The 16,803-nt window shown below is 43.4% G+C and overlaps 1 protein-coding gene across 4 annotated transcripts in view; it reads left to right on the top strand.

The window, feature by feature from the left end:
- The first annotated feature begins 10,462 nt into the window (after positions 1-10,462).
- The window catches only part of si:ch211-267e7.3 (ADAMTS-like protein 2), a 149,883-nt gene continuing 143,542 nt past the window's right edge, over positions 10,463-16,803 (top strand). For 3 of the 4 annotated variants that reach the window (XM_063063749.1, XM_063063748.1, XM_063063751.1), the window contains exons 1-2: positions 10,463-10,705; positions 10,966-11,076. In XM_063063749.1, the coding sequence (XP_062919819.1) occupies positions 10,978-11,076 (99 nt within the window). In that variant the 5' untranslated portion in view covers positions 10,463-10,705; positions 10,966-10,977. Of the gene's footprint in view, positions 10,706-10,910; positions 11,077-16,803 lie in introns of those variants that run through there. The other variant, XM_063063750.1, reaches the window with a different exon arrangement.

Raw genomic sequence — 16,803 nt, forward strand, 5'->3', positions numbered from 1 at the left:
TTACTATTTCTGGAAGATTATTTATGTCCTCCTTAGTGAAGACAGAACCAAAGTAATTATTCAATTGGTCTGCCATGTCCTTGCTCCCCATAATCAATTCACCTGTTTCTGTTTGCAGGGGACCTACATTTGTCTTTATCAGTCTTTTCCTTTTTACATATCTATAAAAGCTTTTACAGTCCGTTTTTATGTTCTCTGCCAGTTTTCTCTCATAATCTTTTTTCCCCTTCCTAATTAAGCCCTTTGTCCTCCTCTGCTGAACTCTGAATTTCTCCCAGTCCTCAGGTGAGCCACTTTCTCTGGCTAATTTGTATGCTACTTCTTTGGAATTGATACTATCCCTAATTTCTCTTGTCAGCCACGGGTGCACTACCTTCCTTGATTTATTCTTTTGCCAAACTGGGATGAACAATTGTTGTAGTTCATCCATGCAACCTTTAAATGCCTGCCATTGCATATCCACCGTCAATCCTTGAAGTGTCATTTGCCAGTCTATCTTAGCTAATTCATGTCTCATACCTTCAAAGTTACCCCTCTTTAAGTTCAGAACCTTTGTTTCTGAATTAACTACGTCACTCTCCATGTTAATGAAGAATTCCACCATATTATGGTCACTCTTACCCAAGGGGCCTCTCACGACAAGATCGCTAATTAACCCTTCCTCATTGCTCAAAACCCAGTCCAGAATAGCCTGCTCTCTAGTCGGTTCCTCAACATGTTGGTTCAAAAAACCATCCCGCATACATTCCAAGAAATCCTCTTCCTCAGCACCTTTACCAATTTGGTTCACCCAGTCTACATGTAGATTGAAGTCACCCATTATAACTGCTGTTCCTTTATTGCACACATTTCTAATTTCCTGTTTAATACCATCTCCGACCTCACTACTACTGTTAGGTGGCCTGTACACAACTCCCAGCAGCGTCTTCTGCCCCTTAGTGTTACGCAGCTCTACCCATATCGATTCCACATCTTCCCGGCTTATGTCCTTCCTTTCTATTGCGTTAATCTCTTTTTTAACCAGCAACGCCACCCCACCTCCCCTTCCTTCGTGTCTATCCCTCCTGAATATTGAATATCCCTGAACGTTGAGCTCCCATCCCTGGTCACCCTGGAGCCATGTCTCTGTGATCCCAACTATATCATAATCATTAATAACAATCTGCACTTTCAATTCATCCACCTTATTACGAATGCTCCTTGCATTGACACATAAAGCCTTCAGGCGCTCTTTTACAACTCTCTTAGCCCTTTTTAATGCTTGCCCTGGATTTGTCGGCCTGCCACTTTTACTTTTCCCCTTTGTACTTTTTGCTTCTACGCTCACTTTACACTCCTCTGTCTCTCTGCACTGGTTCCCATCCCTCTGTTGTGAACTAACCTCCTCACACCTAGCCGCTTTAATTTGATTCCCACCCCCCAACCATTCTAGTTTAAAGTCACCTCAGTAGCCCCCGCTAATCTCCCTGCCAGGATATTGGTCCCCCTAGGATTTAAGTGTAACCCGTCCTTTTTGTACAGGTCACACCTACGCCAAAAGAGGTCCCAATGATCCAAAAACTTGAATCCCTGCCCCCTGCTCCAATCCCTCAGCCACGCATTTATCCTCCACCTCATCGCAGGAGATACAGAAGTCTGAAGGCACACACTCAGCGATTCAGGAACAACTTCTTCCCTCTTCCATCTGATTTCTAAATGGACATTGAACCCTTGGACACTACCTCATTTTTTATATATATATTATTTCTGTTTTCTTGCACAATTTTTAATCTATTCAATATACATATACTGTAATCTATTTATTTATTTATTTATTATTATTATTTTTTTTCTTCTATGTTATGTATTGCATTGAACTGCTGCTGCTATGTGAACAAATTTCACGACACATGCCGGTGATAATAAACCTGATTCTGATTCTGAACACGACTTCACTTCTCCTTCTTTGTACTCTTTATTTATAACTCAGTAATTAGTTATGCCTGCATTCCACTGCTGACAGAAATCAACATGTTTCATTTCTTATGTCAGTGACAATAACCCTCATTCTCAGGCCACAGTGTGCAGATGTGCTTGTTCCAAACACTGCTGCCACTTGCAAAACTCAATTAAAATTTTAAAAAAGATATTTTACAAACTTCACTAACCAATTAAGAGCTGCACAACTGAAAGCAAAGCCGGGTGATTCAACCGTTTTTTTCAGGATTCTTTGTCCTTCTCATCCACCTGTTACAGATGGAATGCCTGTATGATATACTTCACTATAAAAGCGGGATGTTAACAGAAACAGGATGGGCAGTTAGCACTGATCTAACGTTTAGAAATGGATCATCAAGGAATACAGTGTATAATATAAACTATAAATATATTTGGTGTGGATTCCTTCTCTACTTATGTCCTTGGAGATCTCCAGCTGTTTTGTGAAGAGGTGAGTGTGAAGAAACATGAGTGAGCAAAATCAAAGCATATATGTAATAATGGTGAATAATCTTGTGATGCTTCAATGTAATGTTGTGAAGTCATTATCATTGCACATTATATCGAGAGATCCTAACACTGAGGATCAGTGGGTCCACATCCGAAGGGTGATTGGAGATGTAGTTGTCCATTGTATATTCTAAGCACTCTGGATAGGGGTAATTTAGTATTAGTGAGGAATGGGATAGCTTTCTCACAGCTTAACTTCTGGGGCAGCTGGACCACCCTTAGCAGCTCTCGCTCTCTGATCCTCCTCAAATCAGCCCTATTGACTGCATCTATTTTAGCAGAAACTGCATATTGAACCATCTGGCTCATCTGATATTTCAATGGGTGGGGCAAGCACATTTCAAGAACATCCCACTGATTCTTTGCAAAGCAACGACCAGGAAGAGCACCAGATCATTCTAGCTGTCTTCCTGCAGTTAGTGCATTGGCCCCAGCTGCTGTGAGGACCACCTTCTCAAGCAATGGCTTGAGCTTCATAGGAGATTGCAGATGCTGGAGTTTGGAGCAGAGAACGAGCTGCTGGAGGAACTCAGCAGGTCAAGCATCACCCGTGGAGGGAAATAGATAGCCAATATTTGGGGTCAAGAGCCTTTTTCTCAACTTAAAGAGCAAAGGGGTAAGGAAAACCAGTACAGTATAAAGAGGTGAAGGGGAGGAGTGGGATTAGAGCTGGTGAAAGGGTGGATCCAGCTGAGGAGGATTGATAGGCAGATAATGGGGAAAAGAAGGATCGAGATGGGAAGCGGAGGTAACAAAAGGTTGAAGATCGTGGAATCTGATAAGAAAGGAACCAGATCACGGAGAGATGATAGGCAGTTGGGAACATCTGGGGAGAGGATGGGATCAGAGTGTGTGGGTGATGGAGTAGGTGAGGCAGGGGAAAGAAATGGGTGATAAGGGACCAGGGAGTGGTAGGGGTTCGAAAAGAAGAGTGTGTCCGGCAGGACCTGAGTATATCAGTAGGGAGTGAAAGCGCAGGGTATCCGAAAGTAAAAAATTCAATGTTCATGCTGTCAGGTTGTAGACTGAAAACACTTTGTGAACTTGGTTTGTAGGCAGCTTGAGTGTGCAGGACTTTCACACTACAGCTGATGGCTTCGGAACTACAGACCTGGCACAATGCTTAGCTTGAATGCATATGACGCAGCCTCCCAAGTTAAAGGCGGGAAAGAGGGCGAGAAACCTCTGACAGGCATGTGCTGCTTACATTAGAGTAATGTCGAATTAGGAGAAGAGAAATGGATGATTTATCCAAATGGGCTGGTCTTTAAGTTCCACAGGGGTCTCCTCAACATATTTTCCTGACAGATTAATAGATCAATGTATTCAATAAAACAAACAATTTTATTGCACCAGAATAACTTTGATCCATTTAAGGTGTGCAGCAGGCCCAGCATGGAAACAAAGGCTTATTTGGTCATTTCACTTCAACATAAAAACCTTCAGTCATGAGGAGAGCTAGGGCTGGGATAAAATGTGATTTCTTATTTTCTGTGCAGTGCTGTGTTGGAGATCAGCCAGCTTGAAGTGGTGTGGTTTTTCAAGTAGCTTGGCCCATGTTTGATGGGAGGCCATTCACTTATCCCAAAACACCGAGGGGAATTCCTGGAACCTGTCCCACGGGTATCCATGGCCCACGTTGATTTTATTAACATTCTGTTCAGAATTTACTTGCCCCTTAGACTGCACTAATACCTTTGGAGCATTGAACCTCTGACAAGGAATTGAGAAAGGTGATTGTGTGGCTGAAGTTATTGAATATCTGCTTTCATTTCTTTTATAGCTTACAGAACTATAGGCTCTCTTATGTGGTTACAATATCCTTCAGGCAGGACAGCTGGTACATTATAGATGATTAATGTTTTGTGAGAGGGACTGAAACCTTTAGTCCGTTGTTGTTATTTCAATCATGTAGTTGTTACATGGAACAGTTGTTACATACAGTGAATGGATTGCATGGGGTGGTGACAAGCCAGAATTTGAAGTTCAAAATAAATTTATTATCAAAATACATATATGTTACCATATACAACCCTGAGATTCATTTTCTTGTTGGCATTCACAGTAAATACAAAAAACACAATAGAATCAATGAAAGACTGCACCTAACCAATGTGCAAAAAAACCCCCAACAAACTGCAAATACGAAAGAAAGAGAAAAAAGAAATAATAGTGATAATTATAAATAAATATTGAGAACATGAGCTGAGGAGTCCTTGAAAGTGGGTGTGTAGTTTGTGGGAACTGTTCAGTCAAGCTTGAAGTTATTTCCCCTGGTTCAGGCCCCTGATGGTTGAGGAGTAATAATTGTTCCTGAACCTGGTGGGGTGGGTCCTGATGATCTTGTACATTCTTTCTGATGGTAGCAGTGAGAAGAGAGCATGGTCTGGATGGTGGAGGTCCGTGTTGATGAATGCTGATTTCCTGTGACAGCACTCCGCGTAGATGTGCTGAATGGTGGAACGGCTTTACCTGTGATGGACTGGGCCAATTCCACTACTATTTGCAGGATTCTCTGTTCAAGGGCATTGGTGTTTCCATACCAGGCTGTGATGCAACCAGTCAATTCATTGTCCACCGCACATCTGTCGAAGGTTGTCAAACTTTAAGATGACGTCAAATCTTTGCAAACTCTTAAGAAAGTAGAAGTGCTGTTGTGCTTTCTTCATAATAGCACTTACATGCTGGGCCCCAGGACAGATCCTCTGAAATGCTAACACTGAGGAACTTAAAGTTGCAGACTTGCTCCACATCTGATCCTCCAATGAAAATTTGGTTCATGGACCTCCGATAGCTAATAAGATGCTGGGTAGAGGAAGTCTCATTCCCTGGCATTTCAGTCTGGCTTGGAGTCCTCTCCTCTTCCCTCTCTTTCAGCATGGTGATGCAAACTTCTTCTGCTCTACTTGCATGCTCGAGAGTTTCCGTCAAGTCCTTCAGAAGATCTCTAAATCATTAGTTCATTCAGAAAGTTCAAAAGTATATTGCTTAAAGGGAAATTACAAGTGCAGATTGCAGTGAGTGTAATTCAGAAGAAGTATATTTAGAAGTTTTGTAAGTAGCCCGCAACATGTTGCAGTGGTTCACCAGCAGCATCCAGGAGAGAGTGACCAAAGAGTCCCATTGGTTTTAATGAAGTTGTTACCGACTTCATTAAAACCTGTGTGGATGAGTGTGTGCCTACAAGGACTTACTGTACATTCCCAAACCAAAAGCCGTGGATGAACCAGGAGGTAAGTCATCTGCTGAAGGCTAGATCTGTGGCATTCAAGTCTGGCAACCCAGGCCTGTACCAGAAAACCAGGTATGATTTGCAGAGGGCTACTTCAAGGGCGAAGGGACAACTTCGAACGGGGTTGGAGGTGATATCAGAAGCATGGCACCTCTGGCAGAGACTGCAAGACATTACTTCCTACAAAGTGAAACCCAGTAGTATGAATGGCAGCAATGCTTCACTACCAGATGAACTCAACACCTTCTATGCACGCTTTGAAAGAGAGAACACAACTACAGCTGTGAAGATCCCTGCTGCTCCTGATGACCCTGTGATCTCTGTCTCAGAGGCCGATGCTAAGACTGTCTTTAAAGAGAGTGAACCCTCGCAAGGTAGAAGGTCCCGATGGAGTACCTGGTAAGGCTCTGAAACCTGTGCCAACCAACTAGCGGGAGTATTCAAACATTTTCAACCTCTCACTGCTACAGGGAGAAGTTCCCACTTGTTTCAAAAAGGCAACAATTATATCAGTGCCAAAGAAGAATAATGTGAGCTGCCTTAACGATATCACCTGGTAGCACTCATATCGACAGTGATGAAATGCTTTGAGAGGTTGGTTATGACTAGACTGAACTCCTGCCTCAGCAAGGACCTGGACCCATTGCAATTTGCCTATAGTCACAATAGGTCAACGGCAGATGCAATCTCCATGGCTCTTCACATGGCTTCAGACCACCTAGGCAACACAAACACCTATGTCAGGATGCTGTTCATCGACTAGAGCTCAGTATTTAATACCATCATTCCCACAATCCTGATTGAGAAGTTGCAGAACCTGGGCCTCTGTACCTCTCTCTGTAATTGGATCCTCAACTTCCTAACCACAGTTTGTGCGGATTGGTGATAACATATCCTCTTCACTGACGATCAACACTGGCGCACCTCGGGTGTGTGCTTAGCCCACTGCTCTACTCTCTGTATACACATGACTGTGTGGCTAGGCATAGCTCAAATACCATCTACAAATTTGCTGATGATACAACCATTGTTGGTAGAATCTCAGGTGGTGAGGAGATGTGTACAGGAATGAGATATGTAAACTAGTGGAATGGTGCTGCAGCAACAACCTGGAGCTCAGTGTCAGTAAGACAAGAGAGCTAATTGTGGACTTCAGGAAGGGTAAGACAAGGGAACACATGCCAATCCTCATAGAGGGATCAGAAGTGGAGAGAGTGAGCAGCTTCAAGTTCTTGGGTGTCAAGATCTCTGAGGATCTAACCTGGTCCCAACACATTGATGTAGTCATAAAGAAGGCAAGACAGCGGCTATACTTTATTAGGAGTTTGAAGCAATGTGTCATGTCAACAAATACACTCACAAACTTCTATAGTTGTATGGTGGAGAGCATTCTGACAGGCTGCATCACTGTCTAGTATGGAGGGGCTACTGTACAGGACCGAAAGAAGCTGCAGAAGGTTGTAAATCTAGTCAGCTCCATCTTGGGTACTAGCCTACAAAGTACCCAGGACATCTTTAGGGAGCAGTGTCTCAGAAAGGCAGAGTCCATTACTAAAGACCTCCAGCACCCAGGGCATGCTCTTTTCTCACTGTTACCATCAGGTAGGAGATACAGAAGCCTGAAGGCACACACTCAGCGATTCAGGAACAGCTTCTTCTCCTCTGCTGTCCAATTCCTACATGGACTTTGAAGCTACCTCATTTTTAAAAATATACAGTATTTCTGCTTATGCACATTTTATAATAATCTATTCAATATATGTAATTGATTTACTTGTTTATTTATTATTTTTTTCTCTCTCTGCTAGATTATGTATCGCTTTGAACTGTTGCTGCTAAGTTAACAAATTTCACGTCACATGCCGGTGATAATAAACCAGATTCTGATTCTGATTCATTGGGTTACTTGATAATAGGCAGGAAGTAATAAAGAAAAAAAATACTGTACTTACTTCAGTTGCATAGCATTATTTGTGACCTTGGTATGTGAAAGTCAGTCACTATTGTTTTGGTGGAAATGGAGCTGCCAATTTATTTACAGAAAGATTAATTAAAAGCAGTGAAATAAATTAAACATTGGTTAGACCATTCAAAAACTGGGGGACCGCTTTGTTGAGCACTTCTGCTCCATCTGCCAAAAGTGGAACTTCCCAGTGGCCAAATGTTTTAATTCTGATTCCCATTCCCATTCCAACATGTTGGTCCATGGCCTCCTTTTGTCCCAAGATGAGGCCACCCTAAGAGAGCAGGAGCAATACCTCATATTCTGTCTGGGTAGCATGAATATCAGTTTCTCCTTCTGGTAAAATGTTTGTCCTTCCCTGTCCCCTCTTCTTCTGTTCCCTACTCAGGCTTCTTACCTCTTCTCACCTGCCTGTCTGCTCCCCCCTGGGTTCCCTCCTCCTTTCCTTTCTCCAATGGTCCACTCTCCTCTTCTATCAGAGTCCTTCCTCTCCATCCCTTTACCTTTCCCACCCACCTGGCTTCACCTATCACCTTCTAGCTATCCTCCTTCCCCTTCCCCACCTTTTTATTCTGGCATCTTCCCCCTTCCTTTCCAGTCATGAAGAAAGGTCTCCAGCATTTTGTGTGTTGCTTAAAATAAATAGCCGGATAGTTCTGTTGTTGGGTCTTGTCCCAAAATGTCAACAATTACTTTATAATGACAGTGCTGTTCAGTCTGAATTCTTCCAGCAGTTTGATTTCTGAGCCAGAGAACTCTGTTTAAATGATGTTGGTGGAGGGATGGGTATTGCATGGGATACCAGGAGTAATTTTTGTTTCTGACACAACCTACAAGGGGCTAAGCATAATTTCAGCTTCATGCCTTACCTGAAGAACTACATTTGCAGCAATGCAGCAGCCTCTCAGTACTGTACAGACTGTTTTCCTTTCAAGCTCAAGACCTGTTTGCTTTGGTGAATATAGTATCCAGTGGGTAAGGACTGACACAGTATCATGGGATAGATATATATGAGGAAATTTATTCAGTAAACTTCAGACCCTGCTTTAGGAAACCAACACTGTTCCTTCAACCCACCAACAGTATATTGCCTCATTACATTCAGATATTGCTTAAATTATTTTGGAGTTGTTCCACCTCTGTACCTGGAATTCCATGCATTAGTCACTCTGTGTTAAGAACCTCCTTTGTGGTCCCGTGTGGTCTTGTTCAGTGGTCATTTGTTTAATCACACATTTATACTGGAAACTTACCCAGATGGCCTTTTTCCAAGTATATGCTTGATCAACAAAGCTCTGTAATTCCACAGAACTTCCATTTTCTTGCTCCAATACTGGCAGGCTGGCCTGACAGCACACATCTCCAACAACCTCCAGCATGTAATGGGCAGACACCTGATGTCATCTGATTTGACATTCTGAGTATGGATTGCATAGAGAATGTAGGAGAGTTTGGCAGCTAAAGTTTACATGCCCTATTACAGTCGGGTTTACCACATCTTCCCTTACATTATGATGAGATATGAGGTTCACTTCCTTGAAGAAGCCAGGAGCTAAACTTGATGCCTTTGTACTCTGTAGCCTCAACAACACGATATTCAAACCACAGCGTGTATGGCATCAAGGTCATTGCCCTAGTTTCCTCAGAAAAACATGAGACTATAGATGCTGAAATCTGGCGCAACACACAAAATACTGGAGGAACTCAGTGACTCAGGTAGCATCTATGGAGAGGGAATGGGTAGCAGATGTTTTGGGTCAAGACCATTTCCTCCATTGATGGTGTCTGACCTGCCAAGGCTTTCCAGCATGCAATGTGTTCCTACAACTCCCTCGCATATTTTGAGAAATGAGACCAGGTTTTGGCTCTAAGATGCAAGCAACTCTCAGGGTCATATTAATACTATAAGGATGCTGAAATACAAGTTTTAGAACTTTCAATTTTCTCTAGCAATCCTGAATAAAATGTTTTTCAGCACTCTGTGATCCAACAAAGCACAGCACAGGAAAAACCCATTCTCCGCTTTGGGAAATTGATCCTCTTTGATGCCTCATTTAGGCAAATTGTCCAATTAAAGTTATGCTACTCTATGGGAATACGTAGATACTTGAAAGAGATTTAATTTGTAACCACAAACTGCCTCCAGGTATTCTTAGAACTAATAAAATACTTTCTAAAGCATAGACATTTACAATAGGGCAACACACCAAGATCCCACAACGAGCAATAAGATAATGTGTGTTTTTTTTAGTGATGTGGGTTGACTGGTAATTATCGGGCGGGATACCAGATTTCTCTTCAATATGTGAGGGACTTTCACATCTGTATTACTTGGGAGAAAATAGTTTAACATTTTTCACACAAACAGAACTGATGCCACAGAAAGAGGCCAAATTTATACCAGCAAGACAGCACCGCTGACAAGGCAGACAGAGCTTCCTCAGTGCTGGGATGACCTAGAATTTGTGCTCAGATCTCGGACTAAAGGGGAATTACGCCCAGCGGCGGTCTCACTGGAAATAAAAGGATGGTTTAAAAAGAACACTTGCCATGTTATTTTAGATAATACTTCTACCAGAAAGAGTGGCCTGCTTTTACTTTTAGACTGCTTGACAACCTGTATTTTTCGAGTTAAGAAGATGCATTAAGGATCCCTCTGTGTGTGTTGTGGGGGGGGGGAGGGTTTGCAGGACTGGAGGAGGGGCGGGCAGTTTAAGAGGTGCCATGTGGCTTTCATTTCTGCTCGCTTTGATTTACCAGGTTGTCTCCTAACATGAAAAGAGATTTGTCTATTCTTTTTAACGTATCATATTAAAGAGGAAACGCTTCCTCTTTTAACCTGCTGCGCAAACTTCAAAGGCAGTCAGCCTGGAGGTGGCTGCTGGTCCCAACCCCTTGTGACTTGCCGAGAGAGTGAGTGACTTGCCGCCACTGGCGAGAAACCGGCAGGATGATTGCTCGCTCGGGTCGACCGCTCTCTTCCTGACCGCCAGTCTGCCCTCCTCTCTTATGTCGCTTTGGGGGTAAGAGAGAAGGGGTGGGGGCGAAAATAAACGTTCACAAGAATACGCAGTGATACAAAGCTTGCTTGGAGCCCTGAGAGGAGAAGGATGGGTATCTTTCCCTTTCAGCTGGGGTCTTACACTTACACTGTTTGTCTAGCTTGTCAATCAGGGTAAATGGAACGATCTGCTCTCCTCGCTTGCACCCACAGGTTGTAAAGTCATTAATTGCTCTCCATCCAGGTTTCATCAAGCTCTCCCTTCATGTGTTCCTCCTGCAGTTCTGTTGGAGAATGGCTGCCAGGGTTTGGACTCATAGCTACAGGTCTGCAGCGCTTTTCACCTATTCCGTGTTTTTCCTTCTGTGGCGTGCCGAAACTCATGGCAATCTGGTAAGTTTGAGCTCTCCTTATTCCTAGACACTCTTGAGCTTTGGTGTATTTTTTTTAAATCCCTTCTCCCGCTGCAACATTATTAAGTCTTATTTCACAGGAGGACAGCACGCAGACAGAAGCTGTTCTCACGTGTGTGAGCGAAGTGGTGAGAAATAATTTGTATCTTGGTTTGCATCTCGCAGTTCTTTTTAAGTTTCAAAAATATTTTTAAAGGAAATTTTCCAAATCAGTTTGTTCTGCGCCTGGTTTTATTTTTAAACGGCATTCATTGTTTTATGTTGTTCAGATTTGCAGAGAGTGAGAGAGAGCACTTTTTGGCAAAAACTATTTGAAACATTTTAGTAAGCTTATAAATCTAACTATGCACTCTAAACTGTTGGATATATATATTGTGTTTTTTTGGACAGTAGAGTTGTTCTATATTGTTGCCCAGTTAAACTGAACCTCCCCTATCCTTATGCATCCTCACACCGAAGTTGGTAAATGTAGGTTTCTTATTTAACCTTGCTGTTTCCAAATGCAGACTCTCATCACACACAGCTATAGCTTTCCGACTTTAAAAAAAAAATCCCCCCCCTTTTAGTCGCTCAATTTTATTTTCCCTCAAGTCTTGCATCAATCAATGATACTGGGGCTCGCACTTTAAATGGTGTTTGCACGAGCTGAGAACCTGAATTTAAGAGATGGTAGAGAAAATTAAATGATTGGGATGAAGATATTTTAAATTTAAATCTGAAGAAAAGACAACATTGAATTTTTAACGTTAGGAGGAGCTGATGAGGTGAAAGGCTTTACTTCGTTAAAGGTCAGATGAAAGAGAAATGAACGCAGTCGTGGCTGGGAGCAGGGCAGTGCATTGAGAGGCTGGGGAGGGCACTCTGCAGCCACCTTCATGCTTGTCTAGACGAGCAGAGGCGCGTTAAAGTTGCCTCAAACGTGAGGCCTTTCATGTACCCCCGGTTCGGCTGTGTGTTAAAACTCTGGCACATCACGTGGGTTTTGTTTTGTCTCTCTCCTTCTCCCACCCCCACCACCCCCCGCTCTTTAGTTCCAACCCCGAGGGTAGAAGGGAGAAGCTATTAAAGGAAGGGGGTGGGGAAGGGGAGTGTGTGTGTGTGTGCTCGATGCAATCGATTGTAGCGAAAGGGCGCATTTTAAACAAAAAGAACTTAAAGAGACTGTACTGAAACTGCAAGACTAAATTGCTGACGGTTTGCAGAAACAAAATTGGATGTCATTAACTCCACCGATTAGCTGTTTCCCCAAGGAAAGAAAAACAAGAGATTATTTGCTGTGGTTTATTTTGATATTCTGAGGGTTGTTCTCCCAAACACAGCTGCATGGGGTCCGGAACACTTTGTTTCACCATCACCACCCCACCTCCCCCGACTAAGGAGTCCCGATATAAATATGCGATGAAGAGCTGCGGGATACTGCTGCTACAATTACTCACCCCTGTGAGCGGGACACAAGCGGACTGGCGCATGCTCCTGAGAGAGGCACCTGAATTTACATGGCGCCTTTCTTCGACATTCCCCCCCATGACACAGTATATTTTTGTAAAAAAAGTGTGTTGTTGTGCACTTTTAGAAACGTGGCAGCCCATTTTGCACGGAACAGATGTGAAAGTGACCGATTCATCTGTCGCTGCTGGAGAGGGCAGATGTATTCTGGAGGTCGGGAGCTGCCGTACTCTGAGAACTGCCTGCTCCTTCACGTCACCTGAAGGGGCAGACAGGGCCTCTGTTACATTTCCTCCAACAGAAGACGCCTTCCACCGTGCAACCGCCCCTCCCAGTTCTAACCTGGACTGAGTGCCAGCCGAGTATCTGTGCCGGGAGTTGGGCGTGAATCCAAAATCCGCTGTCTCAAAGGTGAGAGTGCTGAGCCACAAGTGAAATCCGAGCAATTAACAGGGTAGACCTTTTTCACAAATAATAACTGCAGTGATTTCCCCTTCTCCTGCCCTCACACGTGGTGTCTGGGTATGGGAGGCACAAGCATCTTGGAAGCGTCTTAATGCAGCCAGCCAGTTTTGCTGCTAATAGCACAGACCATGATTCACATTGGCCTGAGATTATTGTTTTTGCAAGGTAGAACTGAGGGAAGAAAATAAATAAACTCTTAACTCAAAAGGTGCATTAGAGCAAGTGCATGACTGGCCAAAGGAATTTAGACACAAGAAACTGCAGATGCTAGAATCTGAAACAACAAATAATCCGAAGTCTTGTACCACAGCAAGATGCCCATAAAGGAATGCTGCTGACTGCACATTCTAGGTTGCAGGAATATGTGCTGAAACTTGGTGCAGCTGATGTGAAACTTGTTGGGGAAGGACTACAGTGCAGTCTCTTTTTGCTTTTGCACACAGTGGGCAAGCCCCTGAAACATTGACCTATCCAGATGGATCCGTTCATACACAAGTACCTCAAGGAAGTTCAAAAAGAAAACAAAACAATGCAGAATATACTGTTGGCCCTCCGTTGGTCGGGATCTACAATGAATGTTGCGACCTAGCTGTTGAAGTTGCTATGCAAGTCAGTACGCAAGCCGGGGCAGTACGATATGGGGAGCAAGATGTTGCCCATGTAGCAGATTTGCCCTCTCCACGCAGCTGATGAAATCAAAGGAATAGCAGAGACTGCTACAGTTTTACACCAGCAGTGTCGTAGGAGTTGCTGGTCAGTGTTGAACTCAACACAGGACTGCCTTAGGTCTGTATTTTTCCTCTGGGTTTACCTCCATAGCATTCCCCATGAGTGGGTATAGCTGCAAGGCAGCAGAGGTTTGAAATCAGAGTTTCCCTTCTAGATGAGCTGCCAACCGTGGCTGTCGAGCTCCATCTGCCCAGACAATATGGTTTCAGTTAGAGAATAAGTGTAGGTAGACAAATTGCAAGGGCTAAAGATGAGTTAGACTGAGAAATCAAGAGTTCATTTTTATGATTCAAAAAGTCAGTTTAAGAGTCTTATAACGATGACGTAGAAGCTGTCCTTAAGCCTCGTGGTTCATATTTTTGAATTTCCGTATCTTCTGCCCAACGTTAGAGGGGCAAAGACTGGAGTGGGAGGGGTCTCTGTTGGCTGTTTTCATGAGGCAAAGTTGGGAAGTGTAGACGGTTAATGGAGGAGAGACTGTGTGATGGACTAGGCTACGTTTACATCCCTCTCCAATTTCTCGTGATCTTATGCCGGTTAGTTGCCAAACCAAGCTGTGATGAACCTGGATAGGGTGCTTTCCATGTTGCATCTGTAAAGTTTGGTGAGGGTATAACTACTTAGAACGGATATAGGGGTGCGGGCTCAAAGATGGTCATGAAAGAAACTTCATCTAGGGATAGGATGATTCATTTGATTTGCCAGGTAAGCAAATGTAGCTCAGCAGAGGCAGGTTATTGTGTGCATGCTGCCGAGCTCATGTCTATGTCCTTACCAAAGTTGCGCTATTGCAAATGGGATTATATTTTCCCTTTCTCCAGCCCTTGGGTAATGACAACAATGATCGATGGGGTTCTCAGCACAACTCGTAGTGGGAGAAGTCAGTGAAGTGCTCAGGCATTGCCTTCAATTGTTTGTTTAGAAGATGACCACACAAACAATATAGTAAGGATGCTTCATATAATCTCGCTTGCAATCCATAGATAGTAATACAGGTTGATGTCCTTTTCCCACTCATCTCCATTTGCATTAATAGATTTCTTGCAGGAATTGTCTATACTTTTGCATGGGAAAGAATTCCTCTGAGTCTTGTTTCCCACCCCTAACAATTGTTAATTACTTTGCATGTACTAATATATCGATTTTTATTAAACAAAGAAAAAAACAATTCTGGTGTAACTTGGCAGCTTAAGCAGCATTTGTGGAGGCAAAGCAAGTAAGTTGATGTGGGTTGAGACCTGGGAACAGGATCGATAGAGAAGAGGAAACATTGCCAGCAAGTTGCAGTACACACAAGGGTTGGGAACAGGAAAAAAAGTCAGGAACTAGACAAAGAGGAGATGAAGGGCAGATGGAACCAGCTGGGGGAGGGGATGACAAGGATGATCAAAGAGAGATGATGATTAGATGGACAGGTGAATGTGTGGGAGGGAAACACTGGGGTGCAGATTATCTGAAATTGGAAAGTTCAAAGAAAATTTATTCACGAAGTACCTGTAGACATGTTACCATATAATACCTTAAGGTTAATTTCCTTGCGGACATTTACAGGAAAAACAAAATAGAATAGAATTTTATAGAAAATTATTCATAAACACTGACAAAACAAGCAATGCACAAAAGAAGAGAAATTGTGCAAATAAAAATAATACAACATGAGTTCTTGAAAGGACTCTCAATGTTCACACTATTGGGTTGTATGAAACTGAAGGAGAATATGAAATATTGCTCTTTCAAATTGTACTTGGCTTCTCCTTAGCAAAGGAGAAGGCCGAGGGCAAACAGATCGGTGTGCAAATGGGAGGAAGCTTGAGATACCTGCTGCAGACAGAGCACAGATGCTCCACAAAGCAGTCACCTGGTTTGCAGTTGCTTTCACCAATTTAGAGAAAACCTCATTGTGAACACCAAACATTGAGATCAGGTTGGAAGAAGTGCATGTAATCCTCTGTGGTGAGTCTGTGGTGGCCAGTGCTATCATGTTTGCTGTTGTGTGCTGGGGCAGCAGGCTGAGGGTAGTCATAGTCATACTTTATTGATCCCGGGGGAAATTAGTTTTTGTTACAGTTGCACCATAAATAATAAATAGTAATAGTAATATTACTATTAGTAAATAGTAATAGTCATAGAAATAATAAATAGTAGTAGAAAATAGTAATAAATAGTTAAATAGTAATATGTAAATTATGCCAGTAAATAATGAAATAAGTCCAGGACCAGCCTATCGGCTCAGGGTGCCTGACCCTCCAAGGGAGGAGTTGTAAAGTTTGATGGCCACAGGCAGGAATGAATTCCTATGACGCTCTGTGTTGCATCTCGGTGGAATGAGTCTCTGGCTGAATGTACTCCTGTGCCCAACCAGTACATTATGTAGTGGATGGGAGACATTGACCAAGATGGCATGCAACTTAGACAGCATCCTCTTTTCAGACACCACCGTGAGAGAGTCCAGTTCCATCCCCACAACATCACTGGCCTTACGAATGAGTTTGCTGATTCTGTTGGTGTCTGCTACCCTCAGCCTGCTGCCCCAGCACACAACAGCAAACATGATAGCACTGGCCACCACAGGCTCGTAGAACATCCTCAGCATTGTCCGGCAGATGTTCAAGGACCTCAGTCTCCTCAGGAAATAGAGACGGCTCTGACCCTTCTTGTAGACAGCCTCAGTGTTCTTAGACCAGTCCAGTTTATTTTCAATTCGTATCCCCAGGTATTTGTAATCCTCCACCATGTCCACACTGACCCCCTGGATGGAAACAAGGGGTCCCCAACAGAATCAACAAACTCATTCGTAAGGCCAGTGATGTTGTGGGGATGGAACTGGACTCTCTCACGGTGGTGTCTGAAAAGAGGATGCTGTCTAAGTTGCATGCCATCTTGGTCAATGTCTCCCATCCACTACATAATGTACTGGTTGGGCACAGGAGTACATTCAGCCAGAGACTCATTCCACCGAGATGCAACACAGAGCGTCATAGGAAGTCATTCCTGCCTGTGGCCATCAAACTTTACAACTCCTCCCTTGGAGGGTCAGGCACCCTGAGCCAATAGGCTGGTCCTGGAC

The sequence above is a fragment of the Mobula hypostoma genome, chromosome 12, assembly GCF_963921235.1.
Source record: "Mobula hypostoma chromosome 12, sMobHyp1.1, whole genome shotgun sequence".
Lineage (NCBI taxonomy): Eukaryota > Metazoa > Chordata > Chondrichthyes > Myliobatiformes > Myliobatidae > Mobula > Mobula hypostoma.